Genomic DNA, 23,460 nt, shown 5'->3' on the forward strand with positions numbered 1-23,460 from the left:
TTTTTGGAATCATTGGGTTCTAAAACTGCCAGTTACATGCATACATTTTAAGTATTAATTCAGGGGATCCAACAAAAAACTGTCAACACATGCTAATTATAGCATCTGGAATACAGCATACAGTTTTGGTCTCCAAGCTACAAAAAAGACATATTAGCACTAGAAAATGTTCAGAGAATACAACTAGACTGATTCCAGGACTCCATGGTGTGCTTTTGAAAGACTGAAGGAGGTGAACCTTCTCAATTTACCTAAATGAAGATTAAGAGGTGAAATTATTAAAATTTTTAAAGTTATGAAAAGAATTAGTAAAATGGATTGAGACTTACTTTAAAATTAGTTCAACAAAAACAAATGAGCTCAGTTGAAAGTTCGTTAAGGTAAATTTTATACAAACACTAAGTTATTTTTTTTCTCACAGAGAACACTAGGCACAAAGAATAAATGACCAAGTAAAGGGGTCAAGGTTAGAACTATACGGACATTTCAAAGTCCTCCTGATGTTATTTTACGGAAACCCAAAATCTTTCACGATGCAAGTAGAGTTACACCAAGAAGCTATGTTTAATTTGACTTGGAAGGTTAGGGTATGGTGGGCCTCATTGAATGCAAAATTCGAAAGATGTTAAAAAATAAAAGACATGCTACTGCCTCTGGAATTGGTTGTAAGCAATCATATCCATCATGGCAATGAAATACTGTACTGTACTTAGAATATTAAGATAAAATTTAGGAAAGATTTCAAACATGCAGTGCAAGACATCTCACTTCTAGACTGCTGTTTATTTAATTATTTAATAGCTACTGTTGGTTGCTACATTACTCAGTACTGATTCTTTTTATAAGCTATAAATGTCTCTGCTGTAGCTACACAACCTAGTAGCTTTATACAGATTTTGATGAATGACCCTTTGTGTGAAGAAGTGCTTCCTGGATTCCATCCTAAACGTACCTTTCCTTAATTTCTACCAATGTTAAAGATTATTTTTGTGAATATTTCTACAGGATGAACAGTCCAAGAAGAAAACAACATCTATAAGCATAGCCAGGAGAATAGTTCATGTAAAGAATAACTTTAGCTGGTGTTGATGAATAAAAAACACTGCAACTTCTGAACCGTTTCTTGCAGGACAGAATTTCAGCTCTGCAGTCCTGTAGATGGCAGTAAACCTCAAGTGTGGTGATAACAGTTCAGACCTTAAACACAAAGCATTAAAACAGTAGAGCAATTTTGAGGAATACAGGCAATTCAGTCCAAGAAATTTTATCATGTTGTAATTTAAATTATTAAAATAAAAATGACAGCATTTAATGGGACCATTGGAGAAATGGGGATGAGAAGAAGTTTCTGTTCTACAAATGATCAAGATTAAACTTGAGAATTGAGAGTCTATTTACAGCTAAATCCTCTTGGCAAAAAACAGTACATTCACATTAAACAAACAATGAGCTAGGAGATTGGCAGGTGCTAACACCACAGTGGAGATGCTGGTGTCCCAGTAGGACTCAGTCTAGGATCCTTACCCAGCCAGGAAGCCAGTATCCTGGAACCACAGGGGGAGATAACTTATGTGAACTATCTGCTTCCCAGACACACTAGATGGCAGCATCCCCCTGGACTACAGATCCCATAGGGACACCTGCAGGTCATGCTGGTGGCTGTAGTTCCGTTGACTGGCCCTGCTCCCTATGTACTTTTGTGAGGCTTCCACATGACCCAGAAGAACTTCCTGTGGACAATGTCCTGCTAAGGAAGTATGTCCAGGTCATATATAAGAGGAGCAGCTCTTCATCATTCAGATGAGGTCAGGAGAGGAGCTGGACAACACTAGCTGTTAGCTGAGATGAGGAATAAATGAGACAGACAGACAGAGAGAGAGAGGGGAAAAAAGAAACACTTGTGTGTATACAATGTGTGAGAAGCCTTTTGTAAGGTATTGTGGTTGTGTCTGGAGTTTGGGGTACTGCAACACCCCCTGCTGGTCACAAAAGTTATTTTATTGTACTAAACAAAGGACCACAATATTATTTATGGGTACATCCACCTCTCTCATTTTTAAACTCATCACAAATAAAATTTCAGTTCATGGCATGTTCATGTACCCTATATGTGTGGAATCATCAGTGGACTTTCCTGACAAGATATGTGTTTCTCTGTGTTCTCGCATCATTTTGTGTGTATTAAGCAGCAAATAGTTTCTTCTTCATGAGGTATGCTCAAGACATCCTAAATAGGGGTTTGAACTGTGACAGACTGTGCAAGGGCCAGAGAGGATTTTCATGAATCTCCAGTTGCAACTACATTAACTCAAGTAAAACACAGCATCACAGTTAATTTCTCCTAGTTACTGTCACAAGCTGAGGGAAAATTCTTTCCAAATGGCTATACACGTCTGTAGGAAAAAATAGATACTGCACACAAAAGACAATTCACAGACAGAAAAAATAATATATTATCAGGTTACTGATTGAAAACCTTGTTACTGACAGACATTCAGTTCAACTCAGGTTCACTATGTACAATGGCAATTAAATGATAATATGATTAGAATATCCTGCTACTGGTTTAAATGAACTGCCCAGTTTCAAAGTCACTGTGCAAAATCCTTGGGGAGAGTTAATAAAAACAGGTAGCAAAATATAAAAATTAGAAAAAAAGTAGCAAATCAAAATATGGTTTATATACTGCATTAATGCATGAATCACTCCAAAGACACTTAGGTGCATGCAACAATTTCAAGGATCATAAAACTGTGAAATGTAAAAAGCAAAAAAGAAGAAAGCCTGCCAATACAGGCTAATTCTACATATTTTCTGAAATGTCGCGTCTCAAATGCATATTGTCTTGCAGACAGACATTGCCATATGTAATTGAATGTCCCCACTGAAATTCTGAAATTGTCAAGACTGCTTTTTTGGATCAAATCCCTCCAACTTTTATTCTCACCAGTCCTGGCTACTCTCTCATGCCCACAAGGTTTAATGTGTAGACCTGGAAGGGATGATTCTGTTTGATGGATCTTTGAGCACTTGCCATCGTCAGCTGATAAATTTGCAGATGTCCGGCACTCTAAACAATCTGAAGGCTGCAATATGTAGCTAGGATTTGTGGTTGTCTATTCTGTCTGATGAATGCATTTTTATTAATTTTCCAGAACAGGTATTGGTACACAGTTATATCAGATATATGAAATGTTGGCAAAAATAATTTGAAGGGTCAAACAGAGAAACTGAGTATGAGCCAAAAATCGTAACTGAGTCACTTTTAAATAGAGTCTAAGTGCAACTAAGCAGCATGTAGCAACATATAAATGCAAACTCAGCCTGTATGGACTTCTCAACTCATAATTTACCACTGCAGCTTATCTCTAGCATTGCTCCAATTTCCCCTAGGCCCCCACCATAGACAGTGCCTATGAATTCCACTCTCAGCTAATTCTCACCTTAAAGCAACTGAAGTACTTTACAGACCATTCTTAACTTTTGCATGGCATCTGGATGTTTTCTACATTTCTGACTGACTAGTTCTTGGTATTCTTTGTTTTGTGGTAGTAAGAGGGAAATATATCAAATAGCATAATCAAAGCAAACAGTAACTCATTTATTGACTTACAGTGCTTCTAGGGTATTGAAGTCAATAAATCTCATACAGAAAGAGAATGTTTCAATGTGGTTATAGATAACCATGAGTTTGCGTAAATGAGATTTCCAATGTTAAAGTCAACCAAATGATATATAGCCATGAATTTTGATGTATTTATTAGCAACTATTTTTGTAGCATATTTGCCATACTTTTATCAGATGAATTTCCAAACAATAATAAAAATATAATAATGGGAAAATCCTACAAGTAAAATAGGCATCTTCACTGGCTTGGATATCATAAAATGATTCATGGACCAGCAAAACAGAACACAATATATGGGTACAGTACATGCCATTTCTGCTCTACATCAATGAAAAAAGCCAGAGAGACAGAATTTAAATAGTTTAGTAAAGACCTTCAATAAGTAAAACATTAGTTTAATTATACATGTACTGGAAAGATGTCCTTTACTATACAAAGATTATTTTTTAAGCAATTAATCAACACCACAGATTATCAGAATAAAATAATCTCAACTAATGTGAGAGAATAATACAATGTCTTAAAGGCAATTTATGGCAGCTGATTTATGAAGATAAAAATTTAAAATACAGCTTTAGTAGATGAACTTTCACATTTAACATATGTTTTCAAAATAAATCAAAGTCTTAGATTGCTTGGTGACTGCAAGTTATCCTGGTGTGAGTTTGCCAACTAGTGTTCTGATATATGACTATGTACACTTGACAATAATCTTGACTTGACCAAAATGGGAGTTATTTTGTACCTACTGCCACAGCAGTAGGCTTCAACTCATTGCTTTTTTTCTATCTTTGATATGTTGGCCTTGCAGTCTCTTTGTATGCTGCCTCTCATTTCTTATTTTGAAATGTGTCATTGTATCTATTCTGTTTATTTTTATTTACCCATTGAAGTCAGCAGATTTGCAGTATCTTACAAATGTTTTCTGCATTTTCTTTATCTTGTTGTGTAACTTACTGTTTCATGTTTCTTTGTATTGCATACATGTTTTCACTGTGGGCAATTCTTCTTTGCTTCAAACATAGAATTGAATATATATATAACACTTAAAATAACAGAAAAAAACAACTAAACAAGGAATTAAAAAGAGCTGTAATCTGTAAAAACAGCCAGGGTTCAATAACCATCTAGGAAAAGCTTGGGTCGCTACTAGAGAAGGTGGTGGTGAGGCTCTCAGGAAGTGCATACCAATATGGTGTGTGTGGAATCCTAAAGCCCCCTGCAGTGACAGAGACAATATGCTGTACAAATTTGTACCATCCTTCAGATGAGATGTAAAACCGTGGCCCTGACTCTGTGGTAATAAAGGAAGGGTGTTTCCGGGTGTACTGGTTAAATTGCACTCATTGGCCTGGTCATTCAGGCTCCCTAATTATCCCCTGTCCCTTACTGGCTATCTCTCTCTCTCTGTCTCACTCACATCTTCAACAATAAATATCTAATGTGTGGCATCATCCAGGTGGAGACTACACATTGGTGGTTGTAGAAGTGGTTCCACACTGTCTACATGAAGTGGTTTGAGGTTAGAAAAGAGCTATATACATGTAATTATTAGTATTATATGAAAGAATGTCTTCTTTTAAACCCATTAACTCCAACTGTAGAGTCAAAAAGCTTGAGCTCATACCTGCATAATTAACTTCAATGCAGGAAAGGGACCAACTCAGTACAGGGCATTAATCTATTCAGTACAAGGCATTAATCTATCACAGGGCATTCTCACTCTCAGTCACAGGGGGAGAACCTAATGTTGACAATTAGCCTAATCTGTTAAACACACCGAAAAAAGTAGGGCAGACACAAAGAAAATACAAACTCTACACAGGCAGTGAGCTAGGTGGAATTTGAGCTTATTCTATTGGAACTCTGATACAGAAGCATTAATTAGTGCTTTTTAATTAAAAAAGCCACAGTGCTTTAGAATCATGTATTTTTTCCTTAAATAGATTGTGATTATATAATTTTTTGTAATTACACAAATAAAAGTTAAAATATACACAAATAAAAGTTATTTCATTTAAGAAATGTAAACTGGTATAATTAAGTGTCGGTGATAATATTACTCCGGTCATTGTATATGTGACAAAATGATCCTATAAACATGTAGTTTTGTTTATTCTATTGTTGCTGATAAACATGTTCTGTTATAGTATTTTATATTGTTATAATAACGGTATTTTTAAGTATTTAAAAATAATAGTAAGAAAACTTTTCAAATACTAATTTCTTCAAGTCCAGTTTAAAAGCTTCCAGCCATACGCTATGTCAAATGCGACAACATCCCCCACTCGCTCCACCAGTTTCTCTCGACAGACTGGCGCCTACCTCTATTACTGTCGCTGCTGGTGAAATGTGCGCATGCGCAAGCAAACAGACCTCCCAGTGGAGATCTCCCCTGCCCCCTTTCTCGCGTGCAGCGGAAGTACAAAATGGGATGTGTCCCCAGAGAATGCAGGCTCTTCCATCAATATTTCTCCCTCCCTTGTTGCGTGCAGGCAAAACAAATCGCTCCTCATGCAGAATCACAACAGCGCCAGTGCATTTAAATTCAAACGCGCGTGCGTTTAGAAGAGGACTACCAAATATTGCCTCCTTAAATAAGATAAAAAATACGTGAATAGGCCAGAAGGTTAATAAAACAGCTAAAGTAAAAAACGCCTGCCTGCTTTAACTACAAGGTATGATTATATGACTGAAAAGAAGGCACAAACATTTATCATAGATGACTGGGGCAAAACGTGTCGATTGGTGGGAAACAGTAAAAGGAAAAATGTGCAAGATCAGCATTATGCAGTTTTTACTGTCTCTGTAGTTTTGTAATGCTCACATATAATAATACATTTTACTTACATAGCACACTCAATACCATAGTAATCTCTAGGTGCCTTGCAAAATAAACAGCAATTATAAAGGAAAACTGAATAAATATATTTAAAAATATATACATTGAAAAATAAATAGATAAATAAATAGAAATTTTAAAAAAGAAAAGTATGCTAAGTTTCTTTTGAAAAACAGCCAGTAATGCCAAGGACTTAACAGATTGTTCTGTAAGTGCAGACCAATAGAAAAACGCACAGTTACTTATAGTGCATTGCTTTATTTGTGGCAATTCCAACAAATCAGAAAACCTGCCAGGTACATCAAAGAGAACCATCAGTGTAGGTAAGCTGAGTAGATCCTGGAGATAAAGAGAAGCCATAGTAACACATTTATAGACAAGGTATAAGACCATAAAATGGATCGTCTCCTTAGCAGACAAAATGTGAAGTGATGGTAAAATCGGGGTTACCAATGTATACTAGCGGCATTTTGGAATAACAATGTGTGTGAAATGTTTTTTTTCTATTTCGAATACCCCATAAATAAGAAAGTTTTCTTTCAGATAAGCATCTGGTTGCTAAATAATAACTATAACATGAATAATACAAATAGAACGATCATATGTAGTTTAGTGTGGAAATATACGGGGCCAAAGTTTGCAAAATTTTACTAAAAAAAGTTTACTAAATTTGCAAATATGCAATGGTGGACCAATTATTTTAAAAGTTAAAAACATTTCATACTAAAGAACAATCTCTGAAAATTTTCTCAGTCTAGCATTAACAGGTTAAAAGTTTCAATTTATGGAAAATTGTCATTTTTTTAGCAGCACTTGTTTTTTTCTAACCCTCTTTTTAAAGCTTCCATATCTCAGAAACTAATAAAGATACTGTACTAACTTAAATTTGGCACACTAGTTTTTGGGTACAACTACATTATTTCCATAAAGTATGAAGCAAACCAGAGATAGTTAATCTGCAGACCTCTGTTGATTTCACATGGATTGTCCCAGATGTAGTTGATATGGCAAAATGGTTATATTGAAATTCAGATATACTTCTGTTGTAAATGTTTACTCAAGATTGAGTTGGCCACCATCACTCAGAGGTGCTGTGTTTAGCATTTGCCCATGTGACATGGACAAGAAAATGTGGATAATTTGTGCCACATAGAATATTAATGCCCTGAAATAACTGCTTATCCAAGTTTTCACGAATAAATAAGTGTATCTTCTTTAAATAAGTGTATCTTTTGCTACAATACACTACTCTAATTTAAACATACCACAGTATCTGGATGATTTTAAGGGCAGGGCAGCAAACAGAATTGCAGTTGTAAAGACAAGATGAAAAAAATAGTGAACCAATTTTTAACACGGTGCATATATAAAGATGGTCTAAGTTTAACTGTGTTTCTCAAATGATATAGAGGTTGTACACACAGTGGCAATATGGCTTGGAAAAGAAAGTGTAGGATTGATTACGACCCCAACATCTATAATGAAAGAAGAGATAGTTGCAAATGGCCATTGATAGTAATGTGTGTGACAGCAGACATTTTTATCTGGCAGTGAGTACCCACTAGAATAGCTCCTGGTTTGTTGCAATTTAACGCAGGTGGTTATCAGTTGTCCAATTTTAAACATTAATAGGCCTGGGCTAAAGAAAATTTTATGGATTTTAGGCAAAATCTGGAGTTAAATCTGCATAACAATGGAGGGACAACTTGTGCTAATGAAGAATTTTACCTAAGGGTAACAAATAGATCAAGACTAGCCTTGGGCTAAGTACTCCCCCCTAAGTAATTGCAGAACCAGAAGAGACAATGCTAGATTTCAATTTGTAACTTCCAGTTACAGCTGATATAAACTAATCAATCCATCCATCTAGTGACTTTTTGAACTCAAGGTCCACCTTTCCTTCTCACCTCCTCATTTGTTGATCATGAATTATATCTTTCATTCAAAAACTTAGTCCCATTAAGTTTTAGTCTCCTTTTTATAATGTGTGCTGATTATGCTTGAATTATATACACTGTATATATATATATATATATATATATAAAAAATCATGTGTTTTGCTTGTTTTGAGCCCACATCTGGATAATTAACATGTAGATTATGTGACAAGAGTAACATGGGATTTTTTTTTTCTTTTTTTCATGGACATTTTTCACATTGTTTGCCAGTATACACCACTGGTCACTTGTGACTTCTATTATATCATAAACTTTTTTCTTCTTCATTCTGCATAAAAATATGAGATAAAACATTTTGCTCGACCACCACTACAAACTACTTGGGGTAAGTAACACATAAAAATATAATGGATTGTTCCTTTAACAACATCATAAAGTCAAAGTCAAAAGGACAGGCATAAATTCTTAACTGGGAGATGAAAAATAAGAAAAAAATTATTTTGAAATGAGTCAGCCTTATATTCTATCTCACTGACAGCGTCACATGCTTTGGTGGTCTGAGTCATAACTATGGCAGCCCCCCAACCCACAAAGAACAGTACAAATAAATTATAAACATTTTCTATAATTGCCAAAATGAAAAACCAACGCAGGAAAACAAAATCCTCAAGGTTCAAAACCCCAAATGGAGAAGGAAATTTTAAAAAAATCCTTTCAGGAGGTTAGAAAAAAAAAAAGAAACAGCATTATAACATTAATCAAGTTAAGCATAGCTGAGGGCTATAGCCTATTGGGAAGCATATGACACAACGAATGAAACTGCCAGTCCCTTGTAAGGCCCTCTCATGCTAACATCTACACTTGGGCCAGGCAAAATAATCAATTAACCTGTTAATATTTTTTCCTAAAACTCAAACTTAATAGCAAATAAAACCTAATCTGATAAACCAGAAAATTATCTTATTTTGTGAGTAGGGGGTTCAAAAGCAGGAAATCCAAAATCAAAAACAAACCTCAAAACACATTTAGGAACAATAAAGGTTGCTTCCTATTAAATACTGTAGGGGGCAGTTCACTAGCTGTAGCCAACTTACTACTATCTGTTTCCTAATGTTCTTCCTGTACAAAGCACTTACAGTCTGTAATAGGTTCAAAATGCTGCTGCCTTAGTTATTATTGGAACCAAGTAAAATGACCACAACACCACCTCCCAACTGCCTAAAGTAGTGTTTTTTTTTCCTAAATAGGGCTACTACATTACAGAGTTCTAATTAAAAACACAATAATCTGTACACTATACTGTACACATAAGACACCTGAGAACTTCTGAGCTGACAAACTCCCCCAAAATCTCAACACAAAATTCTCATGGACTTCAAAATTACCCTCCCTGCCTTTCAGTGAATTTTTAACAGTCAAACCCTAAGTGAATGGTAAAAGCATACCTGTTACTCTTGTATTTATTTTTATCATAACCATTTTTTCTACAATGAAGATTTGTTGTAATGTGCTGTCTGTTTTTATTTACCTTGATATACAATCCATTCATCCATCCATTATCCAACCCGCTATATTCTAACTACAGGGTCATGGGGGTCTGCTGGAGCCAATCCCAGCCTACACAGGGCGCAAGGCAGGAAACAAACCCTGGGCAGGGTGCCAGCCCACCACAGGGCACACACACACCTACATACCAAGCACACACTAGGGTAAATTTAGGATCGCCAATCCACCTAACCTGCATGTCTTTGGACAGTGGGAGGAAACCGGAGCACCCGGAGGAAACACACGCAGACACGGGGAGAACATGCAAACTCCAAGCAGGGAGGACTCGGGAAGCAAACCCAGATCTCCAAACTGCGAGGCAGCAATGCTACCACTGCACCACCATGCTGCCCACCTTGAAATACTTTTTATTTAATTCATTTTTTTTATTTTTAAACTCATATGTCCCCCTCATTTATCATAAAAACTCATTTTTCATCTTACATTGTTTTGAATTTCCTTATTATTATTTGTTCTGTTTTGTGTATTGTATTGTATTGACCCCCTTCTTTTTGACACCCACTGCATGCCCAACCTACCTGGAAATGGGTCTCTCTTTGAACTACCTTTCCCAAGGTTTCTTCCATTTTTTCCCTACAAGGGTTTTTTTTTGGGAGTTATTCCTTCTCTTCTTAGAGAGTCAATGCTGAGGGGTCGTCAAGAGATAGGGCCTGTTAAAGCCCATTGCGGCACTTCTTTTGTGATTTTGGGCTATACAAAAATAAATTGTATTGTATTGTATTATTATTATTACTGCTTTATGATTGTGCTCTTTGAAAACCTCCAACAGCTAAAACGATAATGGTTCTAAAGTAATAGAAATGTATTTGAAGTAATTAGATATGCAACCAAATGAACTTACAGAAGAACAATACAGTAGTTATCATTTCTGCCTCACAGTTCCAGAGTCCTAGGTTTGAAGCCTGCATATGGGCACTATCTCTGAAGTCTGCATGTTCTGCCTATGTTTTAATGGTTTTCGTCCCACATCCTAAAAATGTGTAAGGTTATTTGGAGACTTTAGATTTTCTCTCCTGGGTGTCATGTTGCCACAGAGGTGTAGTGCTGTTGTGCTGCAGGAAGGAGACTATGGTTCACATCCTGGGTCCTCCCTGCGTGGAGTATGTATGTTCTCCTTGTGTCTGCATAGGAGCTCTGGTGTCATCACACAGTTTAGATGGATTTGTTTTGCTAAATTGGTGCTTAGTGTGTGCATATGTGGGTATGCGGTATGTGTGTATGTGTTCGCCCTACGATGAGCTGTGCCCTGTCCAGGGGTTGTTCCTGCCATGCGCCCTATGTTTAGTATTAAGCAGGTTAAAAAATAACATGAGAAATTATCCTTGTGCATGTGTCTATGTGTTTGTATGTGCTTGAAAATGCAATGGCATCTTATCCATGGATGGTTTCCATTTAGTGCCCAGTGCTGCATTCATAAGTACAGGCTCTATGTGATCTTGAATTGGCTAAGCAAGTTAGAAAATAGACAAATATACTAAATATTGTTGGTTAGATGGAAGAAGAAAAATAGAAAATCCTGCTGCAGTTCAAAGGTCAAATGTAAACGTTTCATTTAGTAAACCACACAATTACAAGCATGTTCCTATTGTAAATTTTAATTATCAGAATCCTTTTCAAATTCAAGTTCATTTAACAGAATATACTGACAAGGTAAAGTTTTTTTTTGTTCCAACAATGGCATGTATGTATATGTTGAGTTTATTTTCAATTATACATACTTGTAGACAAGCTATATGACTTCCATCTCAGCTTTCTTATGAAAAGAGAGTACACTAGAGTAAAAGACATTTTTTACATGTGCTGCATCATGTTAACATGCTACAAATATCATAAATGAATTTCCAATTGAACTGCCATTGACAAGGGCCAGAATAAATGGGTTCAAAAAAGGTGGTGAAATAAATGTATAATCCTTTAAAAAATATTTTTGAAACATGTAATTTTTATAACACTGCTTAAAAAGTGTGATACAAATTCAAAAATATTTATCATATTTGCTTGTAATACATAAACATGCAATTACCATTTCCTTAAAAATTAAAATGCTAATGCATTTAAGAAACGATAAATCTTTAAATTGTAAAGTATAATATTGTGTAAGTATAATAACAGAATTTCATCAAGCACTGTTTTATTTGAGATCATATTAAAAGCATCAGTTACCACACACAAAGTGTATGATTTTCTTGTTAGTACTTAAATTAGACTAAATCTGATTAATTTTAGCTAAGTTTGGGGGCTTATAAACTGATTTTATTGTAGATATTTTACTTAAATAATGTAATATCTGCCACAATTCCGTAAATTTTAAAATATTTTTTTATAATTGAAGTTTAGAAGCATTAATTGAGTCAATGTGATATGGTCAGAAAACTCTGATGTACGACACCATGTGATGAGTTTTTGAAGTGCATATTTAGAAATTGTTTATTTTAATTATTTAAAATTATACTCAAATACATTACTTACCTGCAATCTCAAATTCATCAGCCATGGTTCTTTTCTCACTTTATCTATACTGCTCCTCTCATAGTATGTTGTTGCAGTTCTGTTACCCTGTTTTTGTATTTTGTCAGTACACCACGTGGCCTGTAGTGACTAAGAGGACTTATCATTTAAGGCCTTACTTGCAGAGGGCTTGTGAGAGAAATTACGTTGATAGACACATGGGCTATGTACCCCACCCAAGCTTCTACACAGCACCCATTTCAGCCAGCAGGAAACCACAAATGAGACGTGTTACAATGCTGATAACACAGCAACACTATCCTTTCATTGCAACACAATAAACACAGGTCATTGGAGATCTAGAGTACAAAAAACACACACTTACTCTATTTGAAAGTTCTGCTTCCTTTTTTATGTAATCATAAAACTAAAAATTTGTTTATTAATCCATTTGAAATCAATAGGGGGTAGGGAGAGGGAGTTTTGAATATTTTAAAACTCATGAACATTATAGACCAATCCCAAAAATGTGTTTTTGACAAAAATGTTTTTGTTATTTTTAGAGCAGAATTAAAAATAAAGAAAACCTTTCTGGCACAGTTTTGAAATGGTTGATTATAATGCTATCTTTTTATTTTGTGAAATTAAAATAAGAAATTAATGTACAAAGTTCTGCATCATTACATTAAAACACATTCTACAACATCCTGAGCATAATGCATAATGGCTGTTGTATCAAAAAATAATGAAATGATTCATACTTTCATGAACCTGAGGAGATAGCAAAAGTGATTATTACATAATGTAACACTTCTTTATTCTGTTCAGAGTCACTGGGTTCTGGGACTTTTTTGGAAGTATTAATTACAAAGTAGGAAGAGTTACAGGACTGGATATCATTCAATTGTAGGGACCATCCAAACAAATGCCCATAATCACACTTACATTGTGTCAATTTAGAACTGCTAGTTAATTTAAAATGTACATCTTTGTCATACTGAAGAAAAAAAAACTGTTTTCACAGAGACAATTCAACTCATATGGACAGACCATTCCAGATCCACATGGAAAGACAGTGTGCGTGTCCTGTTAAAAACTGAAATTGAGATGTTTGAGTATGTTATGGTAAAAACACAATTGATTCCATATGTAATAAATAATCTGAGTAGTATCCAAGTATCCAATAAAAATATAAACATTTCACACAAACAGAATATCAATGACAGATCTTGTCTTAAAACGTGTTATCAGACCTGCTGCATGATGTATCAGGAGGACATATATACAACACAGTACTTGAACATCCACCACACATTATTCAACAGCTCAATAATAAAGAATATGTAGATGTTTTGTAATGGCACTGACCCAGCAAGGTTTAATTTTGAGCATTTTCTAGTAGCCTAATAAGGAAAACAAGTTTAACTATACAGTATTTTAAATAAGGCAGTAAAAGAACGAATAGTAAGTGTGCAAAAATCAAAGCCATTGGAAAATTAAAAATGATGTAGCACTATAATATTTGGCTTTTTGTAAATTGCATGTTGATTTGAAGTCTTTTTCAACCAAATATATAACTTTTCAATTTTTTATGCTAGAATAAATTCTGATTTTACATAAAGTGTACACAAGTGGTAAACACCAAAATCTAATTAGAAAGCAGCTCAGGCTCAAGATTGGTTACAAGTAAACATTTGCAGCTGTGCCAGGACTCTATTAACTGAGTTCATTAATAATGGTTTAACTTCTTTATTTAGCCTTATTTCTGAACGTTGTTAAATATAAAAGATAACATATATAAAAACTAAAAATGTTCAATACAAAGAGATCAAGTGATCTGAACACAAACCAGAACAAAAGAAAGGCAACTAGCACACAGTGAGTGTGAAAAAAAATATTTCTCAATTTTTTCTTTGCTATAAATAAAATCTTTCCTAGTTGTTATATAACCAAAAGTGCCCTTACAATAAAATAGAATTGTGCATACATGTACTGTATCTACTGGATTGGTAACTGGATTTGTAATTCTGTTATAATGACAAAGAGCAACATACTGTCTCTCCTTTGTACAGAACTTACTGCTATGAATTTTTTATTAAAATCTACAAAACCACATAGTACTAACAGGTCTGTGGTGCAATACAGAGATACCAAGAAATTAGTCAATAATAATTAACTTATTTGATTTAACAGGAGTGCCAGCGAGCCCAAAACTCCAACACAATCATACAATACAGTCCTGGGTTCAAATAAAAGATGGTTTATTAACCACAATTCCTGCACAAAATAACAAAGTATAGGTTTTCTCTCTTCACAATCACCTCTCTACTTTCCACCTCACTGCCCTCCTCCAGTAGAGTGTTGCTCTCTGTCCTCCCAGTTCAGACTCACCTGGATAAGAGAGTGCGGTCCCTTTTATTGAGGACCCACAAGTACTTCTGCTGCCAGGGGTAATAATAATAACAAAACAAAACAGAGCAGACAGTACTGGCCATTGGAATTATTTCTAGGTCATACAAAAGTCCTACATAATAAGGAGTATCTTTCCCTGCAGCATCCTCTTTCAGCACCCATAGACCCCAGCAGGACTGTGCTTCCGGACTACAACTCCCAGCATTCACTGCTAGTTTCCAAATGGGCACTGATCTAGCAGCTGGGGGGAATAAATACCCCCAAGAGACAGTCCTTCCCTGTCTTCTTCTTCTATTCCGGCCAGGGAGGTGTTACACATGTGCCTGGTTGGGATGCCTGTCCACTGACTTGGAGCTTCCCGCCCAGGTAGGGAATTAGCCCCTGTATTCACTGGGATGTCAGTCCATTCACACGGCTCAGAAAGTGGCTGTTTTAAATAAATAGATAAATACCACATTCACATCTTTGTGTGAGAGTGTGATAGCATGGCGAGAGCGGTTTCCGTGCACGATGTAGGAGCAGACAGCCATGCAATTAGTACACAGGAACAGGATCACCCGTGACCCTAATTGGCACTGGAAGCTGCTGATTGCCGCAGATGTACCACATCCCCGCTTTAAAAGGGAAGCATGAGTGCAGGAAGGAGGAAGGAAAAACGCAAACTGTGCCAAAAAAGTAGCATTGGGGTGAAGAGAGAGAACAAGCCTGCCAGCCAGCTAATATGGGGAAAGGCAGCGTGGTTGTTGGTCCCGCAATGGAATGAAGGATTGGCGCTCTAGGGATGGATCATCCCCACTGAATGTTAAGAGGAGTGGGTGGAATCAAGGTGGCGTCCACCTCCAGGGATCCGAGGTATGCCAGTGCGAGTGAGAAGGAAGAAGAGAGGGCAACCAACCCCGAGTGGTCTGGCCGACACTGCTCGAGGCAGCCAAGACGGGGGTTGGGTTGGAAAGGACCGCAGCTGTCTCCGCCAGCTGAGTAAGCAACAGGTGAGCACGGGAGATGATAAGGGAGTTGTGTTGGGTCCGTCCAGAAGGGACATTGACCCTATGACTGTGATGGGTTTTTTAAAATTCTCATTTTAAGTTCTGTTTTTAAGCTCACAGATTTCCACTCTTTTATTGGATTATTTTTTTAATTTTGGAGCACTGCACTTTGGTGAACACTATGATTTCTGAACTGGTTTTAATAAAAGCATTGAACACCTGTACACCATCCCCTTGCTTTGTGTGTGTGTTTGTCCTCATCTGCCAAGCTCGTCCCGGTCATGACTATTGGTGGTGTTGGGTGGAATCCAATAGCGTGTTGCGTAAGTTAGCGTAAGTTACCTTTCTCTCTTTGGTCAGGATGCCTGTCCATCCAGTTGTCGCCTATGTCCAGGTGAGGAACCTTCCCCTCTCCTGGTAGGGATGCCAGTCCATCCATTGTGGCATTCACACTTGCTACTTGATATGTTTCTTTAGCTGCAATAAAAGCCAGTTGCCTTTATTGCAAGTTAAACTAGAAATATGTATGAAAGAAGAAGCTAGATGTAGACAACTGCCATCTTTTGTGCATTCTGTACATTTCATTGTTACGTTTGTGTCATAATTATCTTTTTGAAATACTGTCATGTCCACCTTACTACACTTTCTTTACCACACTTACTTTTACATATACTTAGTGCAATTTTACTGATGCCATTCTCTAAAAAGTCCAATCAACATATTATTTCTGTTGTTGGCCTAATTGAATTCCTTCTTCCCTTTCACCATTTTCAGAGTGCTTGAGAATATTCATACATGTATTAATTAATTACACCTTGTGAACGCTGGCCCGGACACAGACAGACGCACATCATAATTTCACCACACATCGTTTATTTACACTATTATGTACAAGTCTACCGTGCAGTCACACCCCAGTGCCTCCAGCACCGATCCCCCAAAGTCCAGGCCTCACAGTCTCTGTGCCTTTCTCTCCTGGCCGCCTCCAGTCCTCACTCCAGCTCCGTCCTCTTTCACCCGACTTCTGCCAATGACTGGAGGGAGGCGGCCCCTTATATACAGCTCCCGGATGAGCAGCAGGTGTTCCCGGCATTCCTCCCTTGGCCACGCCCCAGCATGGCGGAAGTGCCGGCTGTCTTCCCGGCAGCTCTCCGGGTGTCTACCAAAGTCTTCCCCCCAGCACTTCCTGGTGTGGCAGAAGTGCTGGGCTCTCGGGATATTTAGGCAGCGGGGCGCCGCCTGGCGGTGGCCACGGGCCCCTACAGGGCTGGGCTTCCATGCCCCTTACCCGAGGCCACCAACATAACCACGGCGGACACCCCCCTCGTGGTCTGGCGGAAGTACAGGCCCTCCTCCGGTCCTCCTGGGCGTCCCGGCTGGGCTCCTGCCTCGGCCGGATGTGGCAGATGATGGTCTGGAAGTGGGGCGGTGACCACGGGCCCCTACAGGGCTGGGCTTCCATGCCCTCTACCCGAGGCCACCAGCGTAACCAGGACGTACGCCCCCTCGCGGTCTGGAGGAGGTACAAGCCCTCCTCTGGTCCTCCTGGGCATCCGGCCGGGTGCCACAACCTATATAATTGTAACTATATAAATTACTACCAACATTGTCATTGATCTTCACATTTGCATGTTATGCTCACCTACATTTATTATTTTAGCTTAGGGATGTTTTCTGTGTGCTGGGCAGCTACTGTATTTTACTTGGAAAATGTAGTCTTTAGTGTCACGTCCTAGTGGGTACAAAAAATAAAAACAGAATAAAAAATATTTTGGTGGCACTATATGAGATACTGAGATGTCTGGATCTTTACAACAACAGTGGGCACAAAAAACACATGGTGCCAAGATATTAGCAAGAGGCCCTATCAAAGGCCTGAAAGTCTTGCCTATAAGAGGTTAATTCTCTCACCTGACTCTAAGTCAACAAACTGTAAGTATATGTTAAAAATAACTGGGTTCAAATGTGCACACATGAGCATAATTCATTCTGCCTGTGTGTAACTTTCTCAAGGCTATCTGCTTTTGATTCTTTCCAAGTGCACTCAAGGTTGCATTGTGTTACATGATAAAAATATTCATGATGATAAATACTATTAATATCCAAGATTTGGTATCTCTCTGTCAAATTAAACACCCTGCCCATCTGAAGGGACTGTTTTAATTAATTTAATATTCACCTGAAAATCAATGTCTGCTGCGGTATGTCCAGGAAAGTACATGTGCAACATTCACTTAACACTGATTTTAATGCTGAATTTCAAAAGTTCTTTTGAGGTTTACATGAAATAAAAAATATTTGCTAAAATAAAAGTCTACATTTGGCATGTACGGTAGCAAACACCAGGCAACTTAAATCTATTACCTAAAAATAGTGAAATAATGTCTTCTAGTTGAGTTTAGTACAAGCCAGTACAACATTTGTTAAAAGATAACAGGGTAACTTATTAATGTGACATTGTGAAAAAACTACACAATAAAATATTTATGTTCCTGAGAACTAATTTAAAAATCACCTGAATTTACCATTATTTTTTCAGATGATTGTGCCTCAAAAACGTTATTGAAGAAATGAGGTAGTTTCTAGTTTCATTTAAGCATTTGTATCATCTAAGTCTTAAATTTGAGTCATTCTACTGTGTTTACTCCCTAAAGTCTTTTCAATTACACAATGGTGTTATGTTTGACAAAAAAACATTATTAAAAGTTTACATAATATAGAGGCAAATACAAACGCTAGAGATCAGTAATGTTTTGTGTACTATTATCTTTAGCCATTTAAACACAAATACTGAAATAAAAACACCTGATCAAGTCACAATAACAAACTCATTGTATCTCTGGTGTCTGTTTCTCTTTATAAAGATAATTTATTGAATCTATGGGATAAACAAATTAAGTTAATTAATTAATTAATTAACACTATGAAAAATAACCATGCTTTTTATTTTTCATTAGAGGTAAAATACTCATTGGATTGAGGAATGACAGCTATTGTATTTTGGTTGTTCTGTCTAAGTCTTGATATACTGTATGAAAACAAACTAATCACATTGTGATAGGGAGGCAATTCAAGGAATGTAATCACAGGAAGAATGGCCTCAGGTACTCAGTGATCAAAAGCTACAATGGGGTGGGGGTTTAACGCCTGCTATACATTCTGTAGACCAATGGAATGAATGAAACAAATTATTTAGCATGTTAATTAGAAAACAGATTATTAATTCAATCATCATTGTTATATCTTAATATGTGGTCTGCTTTGGTGAGATCAGTTAATTTGTTCTCTTTCTTATGAAAAGTATTTAATACATATAAAACAATTATTTACCTTATAGAACAGGCCATGTGTTGAATATCCATACAGGATAAATAAGATATTAATTTTGCATTATTTTTCTAAGATATATGCTTTTTTTCATATACTGTACAATCACGAGGATAAGGCTTGATCAGTGTAACAATGTTGCTTTTCACATCAATAGGTTGATAAGGATAGATGAGTGAAGTTAAATATGGACATAGCCTTCAAACAGAAGAGGCAAGGACACACTTGCAGTTGTCATTTTTGCTTTGAGTATGTTTTATATACTTCATGATTCGCACTTTTGAAAGCTCAACTACAGTACAATATGGACTTGGTTTGTCACATTTATTATTACAGCACATTTAATGTAATAGTTTGACACTAGAGGGCAAAGTGCTGGCTTTTCTATTTACACTGTTGCGGACCCTACCAGGTTTCTGATTTATATATACGAAATGAAATATGATTATTTGGTCATACAAGTGACATGATCATAGGGTGCCTATTGAATATTTAACTTTATATAGTTTATGTTTTTTATATGTAATCTTTTTGTATACATAAGTAAAGGATATGAATTAAACTAATACATCCCCAAGTACACTATATACTGTAGGTTTGTCATAGTGTCATTGTCTTCATATCTTTCTGAGTATTTGTGATTGCAATTAATGCTCATTTTATATATTATGGATGTGTTTTGGTAATAAATATACATTATTTTTTGATGTAATTATTTTCTATTTGCAATAAAACAAGCAAGCATCCCTTGTGCCTCTGTGAACCTAGAATATCACTATTAGAAACCAAGTTTTATCCAAAATTGGATCAGCAGTGAGTGGTTTTATATCCTTCCAGGCGTTCACTTTGTTAATAGATCCTAAAATCACGGCTGATGTCAGCGTCATAGATAGTCAAAGATAGTTTGTTACATGCAATCCATAACAAGAGCAATTCACATCTTGGAATCAAATCAGACTGGCTGCTACACCCAGTCATGACACTGCAGTTGTCTTAATGTTCATAAACAAACAATAAGCCTTTCCAGTAGCATTAAAATCGTAGATAGTACCCTTTCCAGTAAAAAAAAGTCTCTAAAGACACTGAATAATCAGAATAGCCATTTGGTGTATAAGCACCAACAACAGTTAAAAGTTTTGAAAAATTCGATCGGTTTAGCATTCAGATGGAGATTTGTGACTGTCTATACACCCACATGGAGAATTCCGCTATAGCTTACTTCAGATTACTAGAGATCACAGTCTAATGGATACTTTCAATCTCTTCCATGAGCTCTGAATCATTCTCAAACCGTTTGGAATCATTCTACGCAGAAATGTATTCCACAAAAACATAATATATATTTATGCATGGTGACAAAATGGTTAGGACCAGTGCCATTCTTAGCAGTTTGGGGGCCCTACGCGGTTCAGAAATGTACAGGCCCCGGATGTGCAGGCCCAAGATAGGGGTTTGGTTGGGCGGTCCAGGCGGGCAGAGCCCCTCCTTAGCTCAGGAAGGTGTTCTAATAAAATGTCCGGAAAAGGCCTTAGATGACCAGTAGGCCTACATGTACGCTTGTGTGTATGCAGAGTGGTAAAATATTGATTTTGTTCTGGATCTGGTAAAGGCTGGTAATATAAGGATATTTCATGATTTTATGGGGATCTCTGAATGAATCCGAAATGAATCTCTAAAATTAATGTTTCCTATAGTGCATTTGGCAAAGTTACAATGGCATGACAATATTATTAGGGATTTAGGTGAAGATTGCAATTTGGATAATAGGAACGAGGATTAGGGATGTAGGGCTTATGTGATATATTAGCTTGATCGCTATTTATACATTCCCAGTACCACGGCCATGCCCCCGATTCCCTGCCTGCTGCCCCTTGCTCCTACCCTTCCCCTCTGAATTCGGCTCAGAACGATAAAATTTAGGATGAGGAGGGTATCATGACACATGACGTGAGGGACTGGCACAGATGGCTGGAGTGCCAGGGGCATGACAGGGGCCCCAGGCCCACCGCCTGACAACAAAAAAAAAATTGTAAGTTGGAGCTGGGACAGGGGGCCCCCTCACGGTCAGGGCCCTATGTGGATGATTAGTTTGCATATGCCTAAGAACGTCCCTGTTAGCACTGCTACCTCCGGTTCAAATTCCTGCACTAATTGTTGTGTAGGTAGAATCTGCACATTCTCTATATGGGTTTTAGATTAATTGGTAAATTTATATTGGTCCTTGGTGTGAACAAGACCTATAGATGTGTATGTGTGTGAATGTCCCTGTGATGGGCTGGTGATTATACAGGATGCTTCCTGCTTTGTACTCCATGACCCCTCCCCCCTCTTGTAACCCCAAATTGGAGGAAGCAGCTTTCCGAATGTTATGTTATTTTTACATACCACATATTATATGAACTCAAATATAATCCATTGAATATTTCCTGACAATATATGTACCATATAATAATATACCATATTAACAGCATTTAATACTTTTTTAATTTTAGCTGCCTTTTAAAATAAGCAGTTTACAAGAAAAATAAAAAAGGAGCAAAAATGTGACGACAAACTACAAAAATGCTTTGGATATTAGCACTTCCTCAATAAGCTCATATGTCAAAAATTATTAACTTCCTTTTATGTTACAGTATTCATACTGTGCAACTTTAAAAGCAGAAATAAGGAAAACATCCATACATTATTGAACCCACTAACTAAAGTTTATCATCACAGTAGCCATAAACTATTCTAGCAGTACTCAGTGCAAGGTAGGGACCAGACCTGGATGAGACACCATCCTTTTCCACATGCTCACATGACTCACTCCTATTCAAACAGGGCCAATTTGAGTCACCAATTAACCTAATACACATCTTAGGGATGCGGGAGAAAAAAAGAAAAAAAACGGTGCAGATATTAAAAAGCAAACTCCACAATGAAAGGCCCCATGGGAGGATTCAGAACAGAAGCTTACATATATCAGTGCTAAACACTTCACCACCCCGCTGTCCTAAAAAGAAGCAAATCATTTTAATAAATATACCTAGTAGAAGTACTACATATCACTCAGCTTTAGAAGATGATGATTAACAAAGTTTCTTTATGTATTATTGAAAGAAATGCTTTACTTTGCATAAACTCACCTGTGCCAATTAGGTACAATGTCCAAACAATGTTAAAATAGTAAAGGAAAAATTGGCTCTGAGATCTGAAACAACAAATTATACAAGTACCCAAATTTACTCCACCAATATGCAAATTAAGATTAAAAATGCTTAAGAAGTGTACCACTTATCTGAGAGTGTGGAGGAGATCTTGTAAATGAGAAATGCAAAATTTCCCTACAGTGTCTTTATTTGGAGAAGGGTACTTAGCATCTCCTATAACTAAGTAATGTGGACTACTTTAAAAACTTAAAAAGGAAAAGGGATTGTTTTTCCAGAATACTGTACCTTAACTACTTTGCAAAGGAGGAAATGGATTGGCTGGAATCTCAGCTGCGATGGTTACTGTCTCTTTTTCAGATAGGAATTTCAGCATAATGGAATGGTAGGTTACGATTTGAACACCAAATGAGCTGTGTGGGAGTTGCACTGTTGGTGTCAATTTGTGATACTAGGAGTTGCTGGGAAGAGGATCCACTGTCAGCTGGAGTTTCCACCTGACATGGATGTGCTTCCTAGGTACAACACTGACCTGCAGGAAATGCTCCAGGATCTTGCATAAAAGGGAGTCCTTCCACCTTACCCAGGTGAGTCAAAGTCAGGAGTGGAGAAGGACAAAGCTAACTTTGAGTGTAGGCAGTTGAGGAAAAGGAAGAAAGTAAGGAACACATATTATTGTACTTTCTGCTTTATGGAAAAGGTATTGTGCCCAAAAAATACTCATTTTGAACCTGGGACACTCATGTTTGGTCTTTGTGTTTGAGATGTCCCCTACAGGCCACAACTTCAACATGAAAAATTTACTTTATTACTAGGTACATGTTCACATGGTAAACACTATAACATACTGCAGAGGTTCAAAATTATTTTTAAGTGTACCACTCTATAACTTGTTCTGACATATTTAGTAGTAGTACTAATAGTTGCGGTACAAAGTACATGTACAATGAAATTCTCAGTTCCATGTTTGCCCAACTTGCAGTACAAAGCCATAAATTAATTAATCTTGAACAACATGAGCTCATCTTTTTATCATAAATTATTTGGCTCCTATCCTTTTCAATTCTAAAATCAATCATGCAAGTTAAGAGACTATTGCTATATTACATTTTATTTATATCACTTTTCATAGTAAATAATCCTTCAAAATTTATTCAACATTTACTCATAAAAATAGAAAAACAGATACTGTTTTCTTTCACA

At 36.8% G+C, this 23,460-nt stretch overlaps 1 protein-coding gene across 5 annotated transcripts in view; it reads right to left on the bottom strand.

The window, feature by feature from the left end:
• The window catches only part of ldb1a (LIM domain binding 1a), a 165,583-nt gene that overhangs the window by 115,245 nt on the left and 26,878 nt on the right, over positions 1-23,460 (bottom strand). Inside the window, exon 1 of one of the 5 annotated variants that reach the window (XM_039775188.1) lies at positions 12,405-12,515. The exons of the other annotated variants lie outside the window; for them this stretch is intronic. Within the exon in view, the coding sequence (XP_039631122.1) occupies positions 12,405-12,429 (25 nt within the window). The 5' untranslated portion in view covers positions 12,430-12,515. Of the gene's footprint in view, positions 1-12,404; positions 12,516-23,460 lie in introns of those variants that run through there. 5 annotated transcript variants of the gene reach the window in all.

This window comes from Polypterus senegalus, chromosome 1 (assembly GCF_016835505.1).
Source record: "Polypterus senegalus isolate Bchr_013 chromosome 1, ASM1683550v1, whole genome shotgun sequence".
NCBI lineage: Eukaryota > Metazoa > Chordata > Cladistia > Polypteriformes > Polypteridae > Polypterus > Polypterus senegalus.